This window comes from Nestor notabilis, unplaced genomic scaffold, assembly GCF_000696875.1.
Source record: "Nestor notabilis isolate BGI_N333 unplaced genomic scaffold, ASM69687v1 scaffold1070, whole genome shotgun sequence".
Classification (NCBI taxonomy): Eukaryota; Metazoa; Chordata; class Aves; order Psittaciformes; family Psittacidae; genus Nestor; species Nestor notabilis.
The window spans coordinates 77,670-102,167 of NW_009910410.1; the positions used below are offsets into that span (position 1 = coordinate 77,670).

A 24,498-nucleotide genomic window follows, 5' to 3' on the forward strand; every position below is an offset into this window, starting at 1 on the left:
GATGGAGGTGACATTTCAGCTGAATCCTGGTTGGTTGTTGGGGTTTTCTGCGCTGCTTATACTGCCAGACACTGCAGAGGTAAGTTCGTGTTCATCCTGGACTGCGCTGCTCAGGGAGAACAGGCCTGGCCAGCACCACAGCTCTAGGAGAGGCTGTGCAACATACGCCTTGTTTGACAAATACAAAGGAAGTAAGTTAAGGTGTTCCCTTGTTTCTGGAAATCCTATTTCATTTAATCTTTGTCCTGCAGAGAGATTCTTGATTAGATATTGCTTGAAATGCAGCTCTAAATAATTGCAGCTTTGTACAGGGAGGAAAAATGTGCTTAGAGGTTTCCTGGATCCTGGTCAACATTTTTCAAGTGCTAGCGAATGCAGTTCTGGTTTGTTTTCAACATTCATGCGCAGTGTTAGAAACAACTGTGCCAGGACACCTTGTTTTAACGCAAACCCCTGGCTGTAAATAGAACAGGAAATACGACCCAGTCACGTTCCTTACCTTTTGTTGCATTTGCTTTGAGGCCACGTCTTGGAGCAGGTTGTGCATTTGGGTTAAACTGAGTTTTAGTAATGGCCAAATCTGACTTATTTTCAGTTTTATTCACAGTAGGATTGATGTGTATAGAAGGCTGAGTCAAGCATTCAGCTGTTTTTTTCAAGAGTATTATCTATCATGATATTTAACTAGTGACTTTTCTCCCCCTCCATTATGGAATTCCTTCCACAAGTCAGTTTCTCATGGGATTACCAGTAGTGCTGTCTGACCTCATGGGTTTCAACAGTAATGATTAAGTGATACTGACCTTATGCAATCCTGGCTCCTGGACACTTGCGGTTTTAGTCCCTTAGCAACCGGAGACCAGAGCCTGGCTTAAGCATTTTATGGTTTTTTTTAACTTCAGATTTTACTGTTTTGTGGCAGTGATGCCTCAGCATCTTCAAATTCAACCTAGTAGAACAAAGAAAGGATGGCTGTAGCGAAGGAAATGAACTGGTACGGACTGTATGTTTGCCAGTGATGCAAGATGCTAGCTTTCTTGGCTGGAAAAAGTGTGGTTCACTTCTTGGAGAGAAGAGGTAGAAGTTAGTTGAAGTCCTGAAGTGAAGTTACAGTTAAGCAAGCTCAGGTAAGTGGTAGGCAAGTCTAGGCCCAGGTTAGTTCAGATTCCTCTATTTTAAATTAAGCTTATTTTTCTTTCACATGGCTTTAAAAAATGCTATAAACATTGACAGCATTCACATAGTTCTGCTCTGTTAAAGAGAACACTGTCAGCTAAGCTGGAAACCAGTCTGACCCAACTGTAAAGATATGTAAAAATGGGAGGGCAGCCTCTTTCTTCCTTTTTTAAAACCACAGCTGAGTTACTGCCAAACCACAGACTGACCAGCAGCATCTGTTCTGGTGCCTTTCAGCTGTTCTTCCAAATGTTAGATCACTTATTTTTTACCACTGGTGAGGGGGCAGGATGCAGCTCTGCTTGGAAGAAGCAAGATATGACAAATCATGCATCCCATCATCACCCCTTCTGCTTGTGGGTAAGCAACTGAGACAGCTTGAGCTGCTTGAGGTGCTGGAAGGATTCACTGACGCACGTGTGGTGCTTGGGAGAGATGGTTGCTGCTCTTCACAAATAGTACACCCACTGTAGTTTCATCACAGCAGAGGCCCTGTGCGTGGCTTCATAGATTTAAGCTGGAAGGACATTAAGTCGCTGCTATGGCTGCTTTATGGCACCTCTATGAGGTCAGCAGATCTGCATTCTGGAGTTTGCACGACTTAGTTCATCACTAGGACTATAAGCAACATGTTAATCAACAAAACTGACACAACACCCTTAACACAAAACTTGAATTAACTTTATTTTCCCCTACAGTCAACAACTGGTCTGCACTGAGCTTTAAAGCAACAAAGTAAAATGAAATCTCCAAACGCCAGGGGGCCAGAAATCCAGATTTAATTACCTTTGTGAAAATGTTGCAGCTGTAGAATTGGTCTGTATAAACCATCAGAGTCAAAAATGAGTTCATAAATCAAAAAAATATTCTACACCTCGGGAAAGAAGTCAGCAGTAACATTCTCACAGAACACTGTAAATTTACATTTTCTTCATGAAAGGTACATACTATTCTGCATTTTACATCAAGTTACTGATGCAAGTTTTGTTTCTATAAAAAGTTACAACCTGTGGCAGGAAAACAAACGGCAAAACCCTTTTATTTCAGTTAAAGAAAAATTTCAAGTCTGTATAAAGTTTTCCTGTAGCTGGAAAGTGAACATGTTCAGTCTCCATTTATATTTAGTGCATTTCATCTGACAGTTTTCACCACTTAAAAACCAAAATCCGAACCAGAAGAATACAGTATAAAAGACAGACAAAGCAAATAGCACTATAGCAGGAGTTTCTTCAATTGATTTAAGCACTCTAAGTAAAAATGCAAACAGATGCCCAGAAAAACTTGCACCCTCACAAGAAAGGCAGTGAGGGGGGAAAGAGGTTTGCGGATCCTCTCCCTCTGATAGCCACAGAAAGGGGGTTGCATACCTGCCAACCTTTTTATTCCCTTCCCCATTACACAGGCTATACTCGTTTCACCAATGTAAACATTTACCTAAACCAGGTTTAATTCTGCTGTGAAGCACCAGCCATGCCATGGTGCTCAGTGAGCTGTGTGTCACTATCGCATTCATTACTGTCGTTTCAGATTTTTCAGGAGGATACAAATTTAGCCCTTGTAGCTACAGTGTGCAAGATTTGCCTTGTCTACCTTAAGAAGTGATGGCGTAAGGCAGTGATACTGTGATCCCACGTTTAACAAAAGCAGCCTGGCCAATCAAAACTAGCATCCAACTGTCAGCTCTGGTGAAAACTGCAGCTTTGCTGCTCACGCTCCAGCTCAAACCCGGCCTGCAGCGAGAGTAAAAGGACATTGAAAGAAACCAGTGAAAAGTAATCATGGGAGTAACTCGTTTTGAGAGTTTGATTTTAGAGAGCTCTGCTTCCTCTTAATTGTTGAAAACAAGTCATTTTTAGATTTCACCATTCCAGTTCCTGTACTGCTGCTATTCAGCTGAACAGTGTTTTCCAAAAAAGATTGACAATTATGCATGTGCCAAGGACCAAATTACAGGGTTCTTTGGTAAAGTCAGTCCAAATTCTCAACAGATTTGAAGGATAATATGTACCAATAAAAAAACTGCTGCTAGCCTTGGATAGCAGCTCTGTCGTGCTTCACATTACAAATCTAAAACAGCTGTTCTCAATAAGCCAATATTTTTAATCAGACATTGCCTGAAAATTTTGTACAATAATCTGGACCAATGATGGTTCTGTACCCTCATGTTGCTGTGAAACATGACTTGAGCTAAAGGCAAAGACTGGTTATCTCAAGGACAACTGCTTCGTATTAGCAATCAGAACAGTGTATTTAAACTGTCTTCCTGTTGGGTCTCTTGCCTTTCTTTAAAATTAGTTTATTCTTAATGTAGCCACGCTTCCTTTTGGAGGTCTAAAAAGAAAAACAGAATAAAATGTATTAGTTAATGATTTAGTCTTGACCGCGGTTTAATGCTGTGCATTTCAATGCCTGATCATTAGACTGATTTTAAAGAGCTTGAATGGTAAACCCTGAACTAGGTGTATTATCCAGTTGTTCTTTTTGAAGTGGGGACTGTTAATTCATGTCCGGCCTTTGCTTTTTGCAAGCCCTGTCTACCAGATCTGTGTAACTTTTCAAAGCTTGTGCTGAGGCAGCATTAATAATTAACCAACATGATAAAGGTCTAATATGCCCAACGAGCAGAGTGTTAGTTGTGTTTGGAAAAACCTTCTTGCATCTTTTGCAGTGTTTGATTCTCTTAGAAGTTAGCACGATGACAGGCAGAAATATTTGCTCAAAGCAGCATTTTTTGAAAGTAAGAGAAAACTGAATAATCACATTTTAGTCTTTAATCCTCTGCCATTGGTCTGTAGGCTACTTAGCACTTTCATGTGTCTTTATCAGCATATTTTAGATATTTTATTAAGGTAGTAATGGGGGGAAGCACTAATGTTAGTGTTAGGTAATACTAACTTCAAAGTTCTATAAATAGACTTAGTGGCAGGCGGAATTGTACATTCAACATGCCTTGTGCCACAGCACGTTAGATGGTGGGCAGCTCCCACACTTGCTGCACTTGGCTGTGCTTACCAGCAGGCTCTATTATGTCAATTAATTAAAACTTTTCTTTTTAATAACAACAGCAGCAATATTATTATAAAGTGAGACACATTGATAACTCATATCAGATACCCAGACATGTTGCATCTCTGGGCTTGAACTATGTCATTCCTAGCATGAAGAGAGACAGCAGATGGACTGAATTTCCAGTAAGGAAGCAATTGCTGAAAACCTGTGGCTACTAAGGAGTCCTCAACACGTTTAAGAAGTCCTAGTTCAGACATTCACCACCTGCTTTTGCTGGTTCTCAGATTTCTCAGTGGGAAGTAGAGCTGGTTTGTACTGCAACAGTTGGTGACAGATCAGAATGTGCACCAACTTTTATCCTGGCTTTAGACAGAGAACCAACACATCCACAGCTTAAGTGGGGTCAATGCATCTGTCATGAGTAAATACAGCCTTGCTTGTCACTTAAGATCAAGATTTACATGGTAAGTGTATGACAGGCACAGTAAAGCTTGTAATTCCCTTTCAAGGCAAGCCTGGCTTCAGAGGCAACTCCCAAACACCTTATTGTTTGGACTTCCATCAAATCACAAAACCAAGCACCTTTACCCTCTAGCATTCTTTACTTGTATTTCCAGGACACTGTAAGTTTACTGCTTACACTAATTCAGTTTGTTACACATTTGTTTGACAGGATTCTGGAATTCCTTTTGCAACATGTATTTGAGTAGATAGAGATGTGGAGGAGAGGGCTGGGCTGCTAGGACTCTCCCCAGTTCCCCTGGTAACACATCCTTCTTAGTAGGCTGAGGTAGCACACCACAGCTAGCACCGTTTTAAAACACCATGAAGATGACTTCAAACAGTAAGCAGCCAGACACTAAAGTTCCATCAACAAAAGTTTCGTATTTAATTTATTTCATACAAAATTGCCATTTTTAAACTTCTAGGCATCACTACTTTCAAACAAAGTCAGAAAGCAACTTCCACATTATTTACTTAGTGAGCCATAGTTACTGAAACATGAACTGATGTACTTCAGAGATTATACTTCCAGTTACATGAAGACTTAAGAGTTGTAACAGCCAGTGACACACTCTACTTCCAGTTAGCATTCTGCCTAAAAAAAATCTAGCCTTGTGTCTTCACATGCTTTTAAGTTAAGCAGACAGTAAATTAACAATTATTACCAGCAGGCAGGTCTGATATTGGACACTAACATGAACAGTATCCATAACATTCTGGCTAGTGGAAATATATAATTCACCAGCTATGTGATTCACTGTTAAAAATAAACTGCTGCCTCCTGACCCCTTTCAGTTACATCACTAGGAACCCACCTTCTTTGACAAATACTTCTGTTTCGGTACAATGTTGGTTACTCTAGGTTTATGATCCAATGTCTCTCTGTTGTCTAGTTGTTTCACCTTGTATATTCTAACAAGCCAGTGCTCTGAGGTAAAGGCTTCCTCCAGATGTTTAAATTTAATGTCTTTGTTGCCTATCTCAGCATTGCGTGTACGATCGAATCCTGGGGGTGTCCGAAAATCCAGCTATAAAAAAGAAAGTTGCATATTAGTTCAAATGAGACAAAACCCAAACCACCCATCTCTGCAACCCATGGTACATCATACCACAAGGCAGTGCTTTTGGCTGGTCTAGTCAAAGAACACCTTCTCTTGCACTGGTTATTACTACACAGAAAAAACCCGTCAGTTCCTTTTCACAGCTGAGAAGGAGACAAATTCATTCTCACTCCTACACATGTCCTTAATGTCTCAACAGAAATACCATGTTTGCATTCAGAGATGGAACTAGTCCGTGGAAGTCTGAAATGCAGCAGTTTGTGGTACCTTTTTTAGTATAGCTGCTCCTTTTTGCTCTCTCTTCTACAGTGCAATAATTTGTACTTCAATGGTTTTCCATACAAAGTAGAAATAGTTCGTGTTTTTGAGTCAGATCTGTCACACCCCCCACCTTTTTCCCTCCCCCCCCAGTGTTACAAGTAAGATCCACTGGCCTCAATTTTAGCTGAATAAAGGATTCTTGTGCTAACACATCAGAATGAAGGGTACTTGGTGGGAGTGGAAGAACAGGAAATGAAAAAGCAAACAAGGTGGACTTAGCTACATACATGTGTTTAATGATCCTAAAGGGGAATGAAAACTCTTAAGAATTATGCCCTTGAGTGTAGTGTTGTTTAATACACTGATGTGACTTGTATAGAAATACATGTACAGAAACTACTTGTCAATAGTTTCTGACAGGTATTAAATAGTCAATTAGCAGTTCTACTTCTGTGCTGCTAATGCTGTAGCAAGCGCACTGCAGAGCAGAATTAAGATGCTCATCTTGGGCACTGTCAAGGACAGCAAAAAGTCAAGTACAAGTGTGGGTTAAGAGCAGAAATGCTTTTTCCTTAAAGGGTATACACAGTAGACCATGCCTAGATGTGTTTTAATTTCAAGAGCTGACTCTCACCGCTGATTCTGCTACTACAAGCAACACTCAATCTAGAAGATTGAAAATACATCAAAATAACATTTTTTTCCTCACATTTCACTTAAGATCCAATAGAAGTTGTAGCACTGACCTGCATCTCTCCAAATCTGTAATAGGACATTTTGTACATGAGGCAGTTCAGCAAGGTTGGAGAACCTGCCTTGTCTACCCGGAATTCTCCCTGAGGGGTAAAGTAATCACTTTCCTTTAAAAAGAAAAGAAAATACAAAGAGTCAATATAAACTGAACTCCTATTAAAGTCATTCCTCATTCTCTTCTCTGCAAAAAAACCTTCATAAAGAATCTAAACTGACTTTTACAGCTTTAAAGCTGATTTAAGCTAGGTCTTAAACCAGAAAATGATGGTGGTCATTAAAAGTAAAACAGTTACAAACTACCTGCTTGTAAGCCTGGACCCCAGTGGACCAATCTTCCTAAATCCGTGACAAAATATGTACCAGCACAATAATACTACACAGTCAGCAGTTACTGGAAAACTGATCTCAAAATATAAGTTAGGCATCTATCACAACTATTTGTAAGAAAGGTGAAAAGCACTCCTATAATATAGGAGGTCTGCAATGTATGTGCACTGTGTTTAAACACAAAAATTCTGCCATTTTCATCCTCAGTACAAGATGAAACTATGCACACAGGCTACTCCCTTAAGCCTGTGCTCAATATCTGTAAGTTTTTGTTAAGCTTAAGAAAAGATTACTACAGACTTCTGCAGTCTCCCAGATGTTTGAGTAACTTAAACTCTACGTAAGTCAATATTAACACTTTAACTTGTCAACTATTACAGAGTTTGAAGACATTTGTAATACCAACTATGTAAACAGTCTGAACACTCCTGCTTTTTTAAGGTATGATGGTGCACAGCAAGACACAAACACACAAGAATTACAAGATAGCCTGTACTTTTAGTATCATGCAAAACCAAGTGAAAAGCTTTTGAGGTTACTGACCTTTCAAACCCATGAATATTGAAAGAAACTGGGCTATACGCCTCTGCACTCCTACTGTTCTAGGACAACAACCCGTAATACATATTTCAAACAAAACTGCAGTAAGTAGTAGAGAATTCCCTCCACTTACCCGAATATCTTTGGGATGTTCCCCCTCTGCTATTCTCACCATCCACAAGAACTTATTAATATCATCGCCAGAGTAGCCAATGACACCACCAAAAATAATCAAAACATAATCCACATCCAGGCTCCTCATGATCTCGTATGCTGCCGACTCATTTGATGACATTGCCTTTCCCACCTGCATCACAGCAAAAATATCTTAAATACCTGCACAGCTGCCTATCAAGAGATCCACAGGTCAGTACCTGACAGACCACAGCCCAAGGATACATACTGGCCAACATTTCCATTCTAGAGAAAGGAAACTTTGTGTGAATACTTAGAAACTCAAAAGCCCAACCTGAACTGAAATATTTTCTCCTCTGCAAGAGGACTGCTGCCTGTTGAAATGAGTTTTTAGTAGAAAGTGTAACAACAAGGGCTCTCCTCTGGTGGCAAGATTTTTCAAGTCATGGTTGTATTGACACAATCTGAAATGCTGCAGAAAATACCTAATTAAAAATTATTTTCAAAACTCTAGACCCAGCTCAATGTGAAATATTAGCAAATTCTTGTTATGTCTGTTTTTTCTTGAGCTCTGTCCTTCGCTAATGATGCAGCCATGCTGCATGGTACTCGGCAGCACTGAATTCAAGGTAAATTTATGCAGAGAAAACATCAGAATAGAGACATTCTATAAGTCATAAGGATAATATAGTTTTAGCCTTGAAACACTTTCCAAAGCTGTATCCAGAACCTCTTCCATACTGGTCACTTGCCACACTTAAAGTTCACTTAGATCAGTAACTGGCTTCCAGTTCAGTAGTTCTGTTGGCTACTGAAGCCCTTGTACCTAAGGTGTAATAATGTACTGCTGTAGTAAAAGGAAGTAACTACAATGTAAATAATATCGCATTTAAAGTGGTAACATTCAGTTAAGAATGTAATTAGGAAACACTAAACGTAGCCTGCAATCTGTCAAAAAGAGTGAGAACCTCAGGTTCTTGGCCATTATCCTAATCAATGTGAAGTTCTTTGGCAGATTTCCACTTCTGTGCAGGAGGAAGTCATCTGAGCATGTCTCTGGGGCATGCCTCATTTTGAGCACAAGTTCAGGTATTCATCACAACACACATTTCTTGCTTGGGTTCCCCTTTATGGAGTATTCATTCTGAAATGGAACCTGACGGTGCCAGCTGGAGAGAATTCTTCATTAAAGCCCATCACTGCTAATTGCTGTAATGTGTATGGTTTCTGCGCCTATGCAATGCTAGTGACTCCCGCAGTCTCTCTATTTGCACAATGCACCTTGTCCTGCAGGGACACCCACAGACTGTGGATTTAAATATAGTATCTGCTATTCTACCATGTGTAGAAGAGGGAGGCACACAGAACTATCAGAGTTGGATGTCCATCGGAACATACTCAATGCTGTCAGGTCAACAACCAAAATAAGACAGAAGTGCTAGTTACACTAGCTACTGACACAAGACAAACTAATAAATTCATCAAGGCCTTCCCCATTCTGCCCATGCAGCATGGCATTAGTCTACTGGAAAGAACCGGCCACTTGACTGATACCACAGCACCTATAAAGACTGCAGCCCAGCTACAATACAGAGCATTCTTTGCTACTGAAAAAAGCTTAAGTTGCCCAAGGTGGTGCTCCTGTAACCATAGGCAATGCTTATACCCTGCTTTTAAGCACATGCACAAAGCTTAAACTTACTGCTCAGACAAGAAAGAAATTAGATGTTTTGTCTAACTGCAAATTTGAGAAGACAGAATTGCATCAAATCTGCAACACTTCCATCGCTATTCATCTACTTTCTCTAATTTCCAAGATGCCTGAAAATTCGCAGTTTCATGTGGTCAGTTTTCACATGCCATACCAAAATGCAGTCAGCAAAGACCTTGTTGAATTGAAACGATCCCTATTTGAATAGTGCCAGTAAAGCAGTGGTACAAATAAGCTGTTGTAGCACTAAAAACAAAGAGAATGGTTACATTAGATTTTTGTCTATCCTCCAACGAAGAAGAGAAACTTAAATAGAAGCTTTGAAAGCTCCACAAATAAACAAAATGGAAACTCCTAAAGCAAAATTGATCCCTTCCAGCCCCAAACTCTATACTCAAGTTCTCGTAAATGTAAAAAATAGCATTCCTTCCACCTCTGTATTTCCCACTCTATGGAATTTTTCCTTAATGTCATACTATCTATCAAGAAACATTTACAGTTTCATACTTGACTGCAATGTAAACATTTTGGTGTTTCCACTCCATAAAAAACCGCCACCCTTACCAGGGCTATGTGGCTGTTGTTCCAAGTGTTGTTATCAACCAAGGTTGTCCGGTTAGCCATTCCTGCCTTCTGATAGCCATAGTCCCACCACGACATCACTCTGGCATGCTCGTCTGTGTTTTGTCTCAGCCAGTAGTAGGCTTCTCTGAAGTCATCTAGGATATTCCGAGTGCTGGAAAACAGTTCATTTTATTCACATCAGTACAAATACTAGCAACAAATTAACTGCACTGTGACAAATATGGGCTCACAAATAAGGGTTTTGTTATGCGTTTGGCTCCCTCTGAGAGATTAAGTCACCAGCCGTCATAAGTTTGAACCTACCAACAGCTGAGCAGCCAGAAGCTGAACTGCTTTTGAAGATATGACTAAATGCATTTACAGTCATAAAAACATTTTCCCAGTTGACTTGAGCTTTTTTTTAACCATCATCTTTATTGGCTTTGGATAGGATTATTTTTATGTATTAAGGTCCTTTCCAACCCTAACTGTTCTATGATTCTATGATTTACATTAAATATTCCAGAAATGTATCTTTTTTAAAATTAGAGTATTGAGAATTTTTTATGCAGGTGACAATGCTGCCATGATATAATAGGAAGAAGGTGCAGCATATTGCTAATGCAAAGGAAGTAGAATTATTTGCAGATCTGTAGATGTTACTTACCCATCATGGTTATAGGAAGCAAGAACAACGCTGGGGCTGGAGTATGCATTGCTAGTTACCCAGGTACAGTGAACAGCAAACATCATCAACAACATCAGCATCAGCATAGTAACAATGTTTTTGATATTGGGACCCAGTCCTTCTTCTGTTTTTTCCTGTTCAGATACATGCTTTCTCACTTTGCCTGCCTAAACAAACACAAATATATCTGTTACGGCAACTGGTATGGCCCCTGAGAAGGGAACCCATACCTTTTTCTTCACCACATGCACTCCATAAATGCTACAGGCTACTCTAAAGCTAGCAACCTGTAGAAATGGATGATTTGTTGAAAGCCTCTTTCAGAAGAAAAAAAATCTATTATGTGAAGGCCAGTGCATGACTTCCTTGTTTTGGGTCAGTATGCTGATGCCCTTTTATAAGGCAGGGTGGAAAAGAGAAAGGCACAGATATGCACTGTGAGGAAACGGGAGAAACCCAAAGCTCATGCGTGGTCAAGGTCAGTATAACAAAGCCTAAGACGTAAAATAAATCAGTAGCTAACAGCAGTTTCTTCATGATGAAGAGAGCATGCAAGTTTATGAACAGAAACACTTTTTCATAAAATACAGCGTTCTTCAATTTCACCATGTCTTAAAAGGAAATACAAGAGCGAAACATTCAGTGACACAGAACTGCTATAGCTAGTTAATGACAGTGAGCAAGTGTCTGTCCTTGTTTCTACAGAAAGCTGGGTCAACACTGTACACTGCCTTTAGGTCAAGGGCTCATCACCAATCAAACTGGGAGGAACCCCTTCTACACTGACACAGATGTTTTTTCAGGACATCAGTTACACCTCACTGGATAACATCAGTACGTGCTCTGAATTGGAACGCTAGTGATTCAAACCTCTTGTGGCATTTAAAATATTCTGACCAAAGATGAGAGTGGGGGGAGAAGTAGTAAAAAATAAGCTGTTTTCTGACACTTAACTTTTGTTCTCTCCACTCACCTTATCATACAAGTTGCCAGGGTTCCTTTTGTCATCCTCATCACTGCTGTCCTCTATTGGTGGATTTTCCCTCTTCATATCATCACCCAAATATCGCTCAAAGACATTGGAGAAAGCAATTGCAGACAGCATACAGACCACTGGAGTCAAAGTGAGCATCAGCCGAACCATCACACCAGCAAAGTAAACAGCACTGATTGCATATAGAGCAACTGTGAAGAAACAAATCTACTGATGACATTTAGAAAATAACACTCTCAATGCACACGTACATGCTCTCCATAAAACTGCTTCTGGAAGTGGGTTGAGCATCTGTGTGTATAAAGACTTGAGTACACATTTTGCATTTCACTGCTTTTTGATTTACAGATAGAGTTCAATTAACATTTATCCCCTTTAAACTTCAAACCCTTCCTGAAGTTCATCTTGAGAACTGTTAACAATGCACAACCCCATTTTCATATTCATTAACAATGTGTCAGAAGTTACATTATTAGTGAAATTTAATAGCACACACTGAAATTACTACTGGAATAACAGGTAACTTCATTTGATTAAAAAGGTCAAACAGCCCTAGACCAAAGCAAGTTATTGGAACTGGAAAAACAAAAGGAAGTGTTAGATTTTCTTGTAAGTATCAAATTCTAATTTAAGTTAGAGATATTGGTGGACAAATTGGGGGCTTGTCTACATTATAATTCCATACAGACAATATGTGAGTCCTGTTCTGAAGGAAGTTTTCCTGAGCAATATTACCTCTGCTCTGTGGCTCTCCTCCACCCCCCCAAATAAAACAAGATTTTCAGACTAACAGAGAATATTTGGAACCTGTATACACTGTTCAGGAACATCTATCATTCAAGTAATAGTGGTTATTCTTTGCTACAGTTTAACAATATACTATTGTGAAAGACTCGCCATGGAAACCAAAGGACACTGCTTTACCAGACTGCCTTACATAAGTATTTTTTACTTTATAGTGAAGTAGTATGGCTCTCCATTCTCACTCATAGATGTCTTTATGCTGACTTAAATAGATGATGCAGCAGGAGGAGGCTGAAAGCCAGTTGCCCAGCACTAGTCTTGACAAGGACACGTTGTAAGCCACAGAGCACAGAATACTCCAGTCGCTGGATTTAACTCTGTAAACACTCCCACTGCCTACATACCTATTAGGTAATCTTAAGAGGCAGCTATATTAGTCTGGAGCCTCTTGCCCCTGAAAAAGCCCAAGGCCTGTGTATTCTTCATTCCTCCATATGGGCTACAACTCCAAATCACATCCCTACAAGCCTGATTCATAATTTATATCTGCTTTCACAGTACAGCTTTGTACAAGCAAGCAATTTGCTGTCAGTGACACAGGGAGACCCCACACCTCTGCTTAGGCTCGTGCCTTATCTAGCACTTGTTCCACAGCAAGTGATTCTGTTCACTAAGATAGCAGAAAATCTGGAAAGAAAATGCATTTTGAATCATCATGTGGGCTGGGATGAGTGCCAGACACTCAGGGAAGGGTTGGTTGCCTTGCAGCCTGTGCAGGGTAGGGACCTTCCCTTTGCACTGAGCCATTCATCTGGCTGAACTGTGCTGTGGCACTGTATCCAGATGCACAGTTTTGAAGAACAGCGTGTGGAAGAGCACACAGCTCCAGCTGCAGAACAGAACCATAGTGACAAATACCTCGACCCACCTCTTGGGATGTCACTCCATCACTGCTTCACCAACCTCAGCATTTTTATAAATGGTTTTAAGTACTACTGGGTGCAGACAACTTTTCATCATCATCTTTAAGCACACCACTTAGAACAAGCCATGTACCAGCTTTGAGCAAACAAATACAAAACAGAATCAAGTTGAAGGCAAGATTTTTTCTTAAAAACAATTTTTAAATATTTTCTCTTACCAAAGACTCTTTCATCATTGATGTTTTTGATACAGAACCACAGCCCTGCTGGGAAAGTACACACGAGAATATGCAGATCAAAAAAGAAGGAAACCCATGTTGTAGGCTGATGCTCAGACACAGAGGCAATGATCGGGATGTGAATTTTCGCATACCTTTTTTAAAAAAAATTCAGTTCAAATTATTTTGAAAAGATAAAATTATTAAAACTTGTACACATTAGGAATTCTGAAATTCATTTCAAAGGAAGCATTTCAAGTTTAAATGGCAAGTGCTCTGTTCAGCAGAAATCTGATAAAACTTCCCCAGGTCTTACTCTATTTAGGAAGTATCTGGTGCATAAAGTTATTTAAACACCAATATAAAGGATTATTTCCGTACTACTTAGGACAGTGAAAATTATGGATGTTTTATTACTGCTAAATATGAAGGCGAATTCACCAAAGTGGTAACAGGCAGCTAGGGAGGCCTCATCATTACATTTTGAAGACATAATCATCCATGCTACCAAGTATCCCAGATTTTCAACACTGCATTTCAAAACCTCTCCTCTGCACAGAATACCTTCATATTATTAGTATAGAAAGTTCAGTATTTAATACCAGACCAGCTACAGTGTGTGCAGCCCCCACATTCTTTCAGATGCTGAAAAATCAGGCCTTGTCTACACTTGGAAATACATGTCAGCTGAACAACACATCAAACACTCAGTGCAGACAAGGACAAAACTGTGTTCTATATTAAAGACAAATATACATATAGACCTATTCTGAGGTGCTAGATGACAGAATGGTGAGGTATCAAACATATGTCCTTTTCTTCACCGAGATCTAGTTCTCACTCAAAATTGTATTGTGCGTTTTAACACAATCTGTTTTTCTAATGTAGACAAGCCCTCAAAACTTTAACGCTTTATATATGTATAGACCACTTCATTTATAGGCAAAGAACAACACCTGTATGTTCTTCAAATAAATCTGAGCTTCTTTACTGACATCTATTCTACTACAATCTGTTACAGACACGGTACAGAATCCTGGATGAGCTGGACTTTACTTGGAAAAAAATCTGAACTGCAGAAGTTTGTAGTTTTCCTATCCCTGCTTTTAATTTTATTTTGTTGTTGTTGTTGTTTTAAAGTATACCCATTGAGTTTCACCTTAAATAGATTTATCTGAGAAAAATATCTTCAGTTTTATCTCCTGGCTGGCTAAAGAACCCAACATTGGATTTTTAAAGGTTAACTAAACCAGAAGATTAACTAACATGGGTTTTTACCTATGAAACCACGTATATATAAACCAGAGTTGGTCAGAGTAGACATCTGTATACACAAACCAGATGTGTGAAGGTAATAAACAGGCAAGATATGTGCAACATCTTTGTGATTTCGTGCAATGCTGTGCAATGAAAATAGTCTCAGTTTAAGGCTCTTAATAGGTCTTAAATGTGTCTTCAAGTGTTGGTACGGCTTTTGGTTATTTTATGCTGAGAAGCACTACAATTTTATATAGAAAAACATACAGTCCATATCCAAAGACTTCCAAAAAAGTGAGAATCTTGATAGACAACTTAAGGTTCAAATTAGTGCAGTGGTAGCAAAGATCATGAAACAGTTACTACAAATACCCTTTAGATAACTGACTGAAGCCCGTTATATTCTTCTTGACTGAAATACTAAATGGATTTGAGGATAAGGAAAGCAAAATATTATTAATTTTCAGTAGAATGCTATTGATATCTAAATCCTTATATCCTTTATCCTTACTTACCCAGTGTCCCACAATGAATAAAATCTGCCACTCCAAGGAGCAATATAACCTGAAAAAGAGAAGTGGAAAGAAACCCTTTTGCTGCCTAGGTACTTAGATGCAATAATACTACTACTCCCTCAAATGATAGCACAAAACCAAAGAAATTTCTTCGACCTTGTAATATATGTGAACCAGACCTACTGCATTAGGCAGGCTATAAAGTCTACCAACCATGAAGCTAGTTTTAGAAGAACACACTCTTACATTCTACTTGTTGCGTATGAAGACAAGCACACCTCCAAAAATCAATGGAATGCAATAATTAATAAAATATTTCTCAAGAAATATGACAGATAGCAACCTATACTGTGTAAAGAAGTATAAGAAAACATAATCAGTAAGAAAGTACTTAATTTTTCTGAAATGCCTGAGCAGGAAACTGGGAACAATCTATAGCCAAAACACCAATACTCCATGAAACACTGGTTTCCTATTGTTTTTCTACTGGTGGATATACATGTGGCATGAAATACAAAACTGCTACTAGGTGTGCTGGTAAGATTTACACATTTCTTTAAAAAAACCCAAAGCCTCAGCTACTTGAGTATCATAAGATGAAAATAAACAGTATCACTATCAGAAGGAAGATAAAAAAATACTATTAAAAGTTATTAATAAGATTAAACCTAAATTTGATTTCCACCTTCCTTGCAGCTGTTTCAGCTCCCTCTGAAGACAGATACACACAAGTGGAAATAAAGTTGAAACCTTTTATTGCTTATGCAAGTCTTTGTGCACAACACAGCAAGTTTTCCCTCTATCTGGTATTTAAAATTAGTATAATCAGACTGAAGATTTTAGTTTAATATCTAGCTTAGACATGTAAATATTGTGGCTTACGTTCCATAGCAAGACATTATTTTTCCCTTCAGTGTTCACATGCAATGCTTGCTCCCAAACCACTGCATGCACAAAAAGGAGCTGCCAGCTGATAGGGAACTACCAGTTATGGTCTTCTCTGGATGCATCCAAAACATGAGATTAAATGGCATTCATCTGAGGCTTTGCCAATATGGTTAACTATCCACCATCTTCACCAGGGTGATAAGGGAGGCCCGTGGTGCCTGGAAAATGGCTAATACTACAACTCTAGGAAAGGCAAGGAGAAGTATGGAGGAAACTGCAGGCCAGTAACCCGAGTCCCTGAAAAGATCATGGAGCACAGCCTCCTGAAATACAGTATTAAATGCTTTTTGAATCATTTTCCCCGTTTCTCAAATTATAAGTTGAAGAAGAATGGGCTTGACAGAGAGACCATTTGACAGGCTGCATCCTGGTTCTGCTGACAAGCTCAGAGTAGTACTCAGTGGATCAGAGTCCAGCTGGTGGCTAGTAAAAAGTGAAAACATCCCAGAGGACAAACAGTGAAACATGCTAAATTGAAAAGAGTGTCTGACATGCCTTATGGCAGGTAGGATTTCAATCCAGAATGTCAAACACCTTGTTCCAGGTGCTGCACCTGGGATACAGGGTCTGGATGTGGGCACCCTTCTTTATTAAGAAAATAGAGAGGATCAAAGTGCTGTGATATGGCCAGGATCCCACATCGCACACATAGCAGAAGCTGAGGGAACAAGATTTGTTCCATCTGGTGAAGCAGTGATACTGATCAGTGAATTTCCGAAGTTGAAATCAACACTTCCTAAAAGCTGCAACACACTGCTGCATGCTGAGATTAGAAGCTGAATTTTGTTTTGATATGCCAGCCTGAAAATTTTTGCTAAGTATAGTAGGACTTACTCATATGTACTGAAAAGCAAATCATAAGCCATCAAGCTTTTTAAGACTTGCAAACAAATGGGAGATGGTAAGTATACTTTTGGAATAATGGTATCATAGTCAACAAAAATAAAACTGCTATTAAACAGTCCAAAATGTTAAACAACTGACACCAGAAAAAATTAGGCCAGAAACACTGGTAAAAAGTAGTGCAAAAAAAGTCAGTTAAAATAAAAACAAGTATGCCTGAAGAAAGTATTTTTTTCCCCCAAGATGAAACTCAGAAAACTGAACAGTATTTGGGTACAATATTAAACCAATTCAATTTAAACCAATGAGAAGTCAATTTTGGCATGGGTAACATACAGCTAGGAAAGTAAGTTTCTTTTTCATTAGGGGAAGGAGGTATAGTGTTGATCACCAAGGAAGGGTACCATGGAGTCAGAAGATGGTAGTGAGGCACTTGGGAATGGCAACCAAGGAAAGACAAGTTTGTTCTTGTGAGATTGGGTAGAACTGTCTTAAAGACTGGAGGCTGAACCACAGAAGTGAAGTAGAACTTACAGACATCAGATTCAAGTACTTCAGGAAGTAAGGAAACTGACCTTGACCACTGATGCTATTCAGAATAGATTACCTATAGGTATCTTCACAATATGCTTTGGCTATAGTTAGTTCCTCATCCACTCTGACTTCTTACATCATTATGTGGATTGTTGGTAAACCCGAAATATTGAAATGATGCTACAAAGTGTTCTGCAGTTGGTTGGTTGTTGTTGGTTGGGTGGGATTTTTTACCTGTTTTATTTACCTGTGTATGTCAAATAGATGACACTCAGGAATACAATACCAGCAGCTAAAGATACACCCAAGAAGAACAATGTCTGAAATTCTTGCTTTGTTAATCTGTCTCTCAGATACTGCAAAAATGCGTAGGCCTGCAGCAGTGCAAAAACACCTAAAGAGAGAGGAAAGTTTTTGTTTAAAACTTAAGGTACACTCTTACATCTAAAAACTAGTATAAAATCACTTTCTCAAAATAGCCTTTCTTGCAATGACAGAAACTTGCAATGAGAGAAAATACTCTCCAAAACATTCTTTGCTTATTATTTCAAGAGTCCCATTACCCACCGCCTCTTTGTTCCCAAATTAAACAGGGATAGGTGACAGAGGAAGGAAACAGAACTCAAGTGTACAGTCTTTTCTTCAATTTAACAATAAATTTGAGGTGCATAATGTTGAAATTCACTACTGCTGAACTCCTAGAGAAAAACACAAACTCTATTCCTTAAATAAACGTAAAATTCTTCAGATGCAAAATGTGGTTTGATAAGCTTTACTGTTTCCATTATATTCAGATTGCTGGGGAAAAAGAAAAATCTCAATTTTTACAAATATTTTTCTGCTAAATTTTAATGCTATTCCAATTGCTGTCCCAAATACATATTGGTGACTACACATAAAAAACCTGAAGAATGTAAAACCTAAACTATACCACACAAACAATGTATGCAGTTAAACATAAACTTATCAGTCTTAGGAGAGTTTACTGCTGTCAAGAAATCAGGTTCCAAGTTGCCGGCTGGGCTTAAACCACGACAACAACTATTGAAAAAATCACCTTAAAGAAATAAAAGGTCCGAACAAGTTTGAAATTAGTTATTTAAAAATCAGTCTCATGATTAGTAATTGAAGTCATTTGTATTTAACTTTGAAAAAACAAAAAACCTATCAACTCTAAACCCAAATAGCTCACTAAAAGCTGTTTACCAATGAGGAATGCCTTCCAATGCTTGAAGGCAACATTACATTGCAAAACAGCAGAGATTACCAATGTGTAAAGTAAGTGCTTGTCAGAATGTGTAACTGATCCAGCGTTATGGAGGCATTTTACCTCCATTAACTCACACAAAGAAGAATAATGTGCCAGTTGGAAAGAAAACTTCCCTAAAGACACTAAATTGTACCTCTTTTTCTTTTAACAGTTTGGTTTGCTAGTATGTGTTCTTTCTAATACAAGGAAACAATGCTGCAAGGGCTTGAGGTTTTCTTGTGCTAAGCAGGCTGTTTGGAAGCAGACATTTAATTTTCTTACCTGCAGCTGCCATGTGTTCACTTGTTCTAATTGGCTGAAATCCCACAAAAGGTATCTGCATCGATAATATTAACCCCACAATGTAGAAAGTGCTATATGCTAGGAAAAAAAGCGTGGGGAGGGGAAGAAGAGAAAGGTGGGAAGATAATGAATCCAAACGTTTTAAAAAGCATTGGTTTCATAGTAAAGTCCATCCTCCCCCCAACCTCCGTGACACTGAAACAGAATGATATAATTCTAAATATGTCAGCCATCCTAATTCCTTTTTTTCTCCTTTGACTAGAATAAACCTGTCTACTGCACACAATTTTAGAGGAAGTAGCAAAGCACTGTTCCTAACTGCACTGTTTTGTCTCCTCCTAGGGAAATAAACCATCTACCTAAGATGTTTGAGCTTGGAAGTAGTTTTCTCTTCCCATCTTGTTTTTGAGGATCATGGATGGGGAAGAGCTCTCAGATAAGAAGTAACCAAAGAAACCTTTCCTATGAGGAGAACTCAAAAAAGCAAAACCTCTTAAGAGTCCATACCTATTTAGAAAACGCAAAAAGGTACACTTGTTCTTTTTTTAACATGAAAGCAAAGGCATGCCAAGAAACTGAAAAGCAGTAGAATTAAAAATTAATATTAAGCATACGGATTAATGGATTTGTATCAACCATGGAGACTCATAACCCTCCAGAAAGTAGAGACCAAGAACATTATTAATAACATAAATTATTATTATGTATGCACTAAGATTCATATACTTTATTTTGTCAGGGTTTTGGTCCTCAGTATTCCAGGATGAAGAAGAGAGAAGGAGAACAGAGAAATACCAGCTCTGAACAGCCATGAGCTTGATTACATTTATGTAACCTGCCAACTTAGTGGTCCAAATGAAGTTTTGTTCCTTCAGTAGCAAATGTCAAAAATTCACCTCCCAGATTTTTAAATGCTCCTACAAATCGTAAACCATTATCTTTGTTATGGCCTTGATCTTATGAAGAAGATTCCTGTTCTCATCCTTTGCTAACCTCCATAAGAACAGGTTTGGGGAGTGCACCATTTACCAGTGGTATTGTTTCCATACCACCTGTGTGGTCTCTCTGGGGGATTAATGCTCTCAGGATACTTCATGCTTTCCAAAAGTCACAGAAGTGACTATGAAGAACTTCCAACCACTTCTGTCTTCTCTGTGTATTCTTTCAAGCACCTGTATTGCACTACTTGGCCTAGCTACTGATATATGCTCTCTTATGTCACTGAAATGCATTTTTGCTGTAGGAAGCTCATTTTTGGAAGAATTCACTACAACATAAATCATTTACTCTACCATGAAAATGTTACAACACTGCCATCCTGTGGAAGTTCAATGATTGGCATAAATCACTGCATTTCATATTTGTTAGTAAATCACCATTTTTAAGCCTGGTCCTGCAACTGGTATATTTTCTGTGCCCACTTTCCCTGCGTCCCCTCTTCCCTTACTCCCACTTCTCTCAAACAGCTATCACGTGTCTGCCTGGCATTGAAAAACCCGGCAATTTACACAGCAACAGGTTTTCTCTAGGAACTTAGATACGTCAAGGTGATACATCATCACAAACTTTCCATGTTCCTTTACATTCTACTAGTTGCTCAGTCTTTGCAAAATCAAGAAGCTAGCTTTGATCTGTGCAAGCTACTCCCATAGATATAACTTGGACTAGGTCAGGAGCAAAAACATTCTGACCGTCTGTGGATAAACTCATTTTACAGACAATTTTAGTTGCTGTACACTGTGCAAATACAGGAAGAACCTACTGGAGAACTTCTCCAGAGAGTACGATCAAATACTTGACCACATACTTTCAATTAATGGGTTGCAATCACCAGAAGTAAACACTCACCATCTTAAGTTTCAGAATACTGAAGTAGCTGATATAAATATATGCCTGCTCATTATTTAAATGATTAAATCCAAGAAGTAGAACAAGGAATTACGTTTTTAATTCTGGAAGATCCTTAAGTGTTTTGTTATTAAATGTTCAGAGAAGTGTACAGAACTTAAAAAGGTTTTTTTTTGGGGGGGGGAGGGATCAAATTGAAGTGAAATTACCAAATCTCTTAAGTGTGCAAGCGTGACTTAAATCTATACTGGTACCTTTCCAAATGCAAATGCATTTATTTTTTAAACATAGAATAAACTGCATGAAAAACTCTAAGTACAATAAAAGAAAATAGTATTGATGGTTCCTGTATCTGAATAAAGAGGTTATTTTCCTATACAAGTGCTGCTAATACATTGGAATCATAAGGACTAGTTCTTAATTATTAAGCTGACCACTGTCAAAACAAACAAACTAAAAGCACGTATTAAGCTTTCAAATGCAGCATGATCACTTTTGATGCCAAGTGGGTCAGAAGCCATCTGGCTGATAATTTCATCTGCCTGCAAGTCATAAAATATTTCAAAATTGGGAAAACCTTTACATTCTGGGAAACTTTTATGCATTAAATGATTCTGAATTACACTGCCAGGCGTATCCGATCATGTCACATCAACCTTCTCTTTAGTGTATGAACACCCACATGGAAAATTAAGTCCAGGAAACCATCACTATTTTTAAAATTTTTAAAAATTCAGTGGTGCAAAATATTGTTCTCTACATTTATGTTATTATGTTAAATATTCATGTTACAAAGTGAGGGTCATGCTAGCTTAAAAATAAAACTGAGCACTGATAGACATTAAATACTCCCAAATTCTTGGTGATAGTAAAAGAGATGCAGATTTTACTACCTGCTGTCGGCTGACAGTAATTTACAAAAGTTTAAGCTGCACAGTGGTAACTTTTTAAGAATTATGAGACCGCTGCAGGCACACTAGCAATTGCGGATCATAGAAACTCCAAAAATATCTTTATTCTCCCTATTTCTATGAGCTTTTGTAAACTCTTCTCTCTGAATATTTTGGAAGTGAAGCACACTTGCATTTCATCTCAGAAATGACTGAACATTCTTATCTGTTTTACAAAAATATCCTGTTAAACAAACCTAGAAACTACATACAAATGTGAGATGTAGAGGTCTGTGTAAGGCTTCTCATGAAAGCTTAAATTAAGCCAACGGTTGCAATGAAACAGCAGAGCAGCAATCACATTTTCATTCTGACAACTCTGCTGAAGTTCATCTCCCTCACAGCTGAAGGGCAGTAACATCTCAAAACACTGTACCTATTTGCAAAATAAACCTGTGCCAAAACCTTTAATTCTTATGAACCTGCAGAACTACTTTCCCCAGATGAGTTCAAAGAATAGTTCATTAAAAGCTGAAAAAGCAAGAGTACTTATTTATTGTTTTTGTTTACCACTTTGCTTCAGGAATTTATAATTAATTGATTTTATTTTTTCTTGCCTAAATCATAGATATTGGCAAATGAAAACATTTAATAATTTTAAAAGATAATTTCCCCTTAAGTTATGAAGAAGTGGTTCATGAAGAATACTAACATAAAAAAAATCAAAGAAGGATTAGAGTTTCTCTCCCCCCCCCCTTTTATTTTAAAAGAATTTCCATTTCTGAATTACATAAATAGCTTAACAAAGAGGCATGTAACAAATAGTTATAGTTTGGGTAACAAAAACACAAAACTAATGTTGATAAACTGAGTAATTATTATAGTATATAATGGTTCAATATATATGTAAATATAGTCATTTCTCTAGCAAGCATAAAAAAAAGCATTAACAATTAAAAATACAAAACAGTATTAAAATGGGTAAAAACATACTTACAAATACAAAATGCCCTGTGATATCACATTTGAATTCATACTATGTTCCCAAAGTATCTATTGTAAAGATTTCACATTAGGGAATCAAAAATGGTTTAGCTAACTTATAAACCTTTGAACACCTGAATTGCTTATTATTTATTTCATTCACACACCTACACTACGCCCAACTGATTTAACTGGTCAAGTCCCTGTAAAAACAGTTTACAGAGTATTTAAATGTCAGGCATATCAATTAAAAAGTTAGTCTCCCAAGAAGCTGGAAGGAAGGCTGATCCATTCACCCAATAAAATCTTTAGGATTCACATAGAGTGGATACTCTTACAGTACTTTCTAGTCTAGATTATATAAACCACACATGGCTGCTTAAAATTCCCTATGTCTTTTCCCATATAAGTCACAATATGCTATATGTTTGCATCATTTCTGCTGCACAACTTATTTAAAAGCAACAACTGTTTAGCATACTAGGGAAAGGCGAAAATATGAAACATTGTTATGGGGACACATAATAAATATATGATATATGTTAGAAGGATTCTACAAATATCAGACTGATTAATTTTGTTTTCAGTGTATTAAAAAGAAGAAAAATTAATTAGCAGCTACATATATGAAATTTTGGAAGTGTATGTTTTAACTCCTTTTTTCTATGTTGTAGAGAATAACTGACTATAATCAGTAATCAAATTAATAAAATGCAACCTGATGTGCAATTACTTAATTCCCACTTGACACAAAACACATCGGTATAATTAATTTCATATGTCACTAGTAAGTATTTGAGAAAGACAGTTCAATGAACAAAACTTACCAATGTAGACCCTCCTGCTGTATCTCTGCATCAGCAACAGAACAAATACATGCAGTGGAATAAGGTTGATGATGAAAACATAACCACCCCATGCAGAGACCTGTGAGAAATGGAAAGGGAAATTAGATCTGAAAATATCTGCAAATTCTTAGGGTAGCCAACGCTGGATTTATACATCTTGATGGTCTAACAAAGAAAACATAAACTCCATCTAGACAACCAGTCAGAACTACCAGTAATAACCCCAGCATCATTCTCAATATGTATTAGGAAAACAACCCAAAACAAATAAACAAAACACACCACCCACAAACAAAAAACCCCACATATCAAAGATATTTCAAATGGGCTGGTGGATTTTCAAGGATATCCTTCCTGTATCTCCTCCTCCCCCCAAGCTAATCTGGTCATGCTGGCAAATGAGAATGTGATGCTGGGGCTCTTCCCCATGGTGAAGTCTGAAGCACAAGGCAGTGGTATGACTCCCATGTAGGATCCAAGATTTTCCTTCGACATACAAATTTAACACCATGCTCTACACTATTTGCTGGGGACAGGGAACGGTATCTCCAGCCAGAGAGGAGAAAGAAAGCAAAGGTACATCTCTGGGAGCAGAACCACTGGAGCAGAAGAGTCAATGCAGGTTGAAGTGTAAGGAAAGAAAAGGAAAGGGTGGATGCACAAGGAAGCAG

General features: G+C 38.2%; 1 protein-coding gene across 1 annotated transcript; it reads right to left on the minus strand.

Annotated features, from left to right (window-relative positions):
* Positions 1 to 2,944: 2,944 nt before the first annotated feature.
* Positions 2,945 to 23,906, minus strand: STT3B (STT3B, subunit of the oligosaccharyltransferase complex (catalytic); the record flags this gene model as incomplete). The annotated part of the gene is made up of 12 exons (XM_010009780.1): positions 2,945 to 3,507; positions 5,505 to 5,717; positions 6,758 to 6,871; positions 7,765 to 7,938; positions 10,042 to 10,213; positions 10,709 to 10,896; positions 11,703 to 11,914; positions 13,609 to 13,763; positions 15,381 to 15,429; positions 17,953 to 18,099; positions 19,237 to 19,335; positions 23,807 to 23,906. Coding segments are annotated over 12 exons (1,704 nt in total), but the record flags the coding sequence as incomplete, so codon positions are not given.
* Between the last annotated feature and the right edge of the window lie 592 nt (positions 23,907 to 24,498).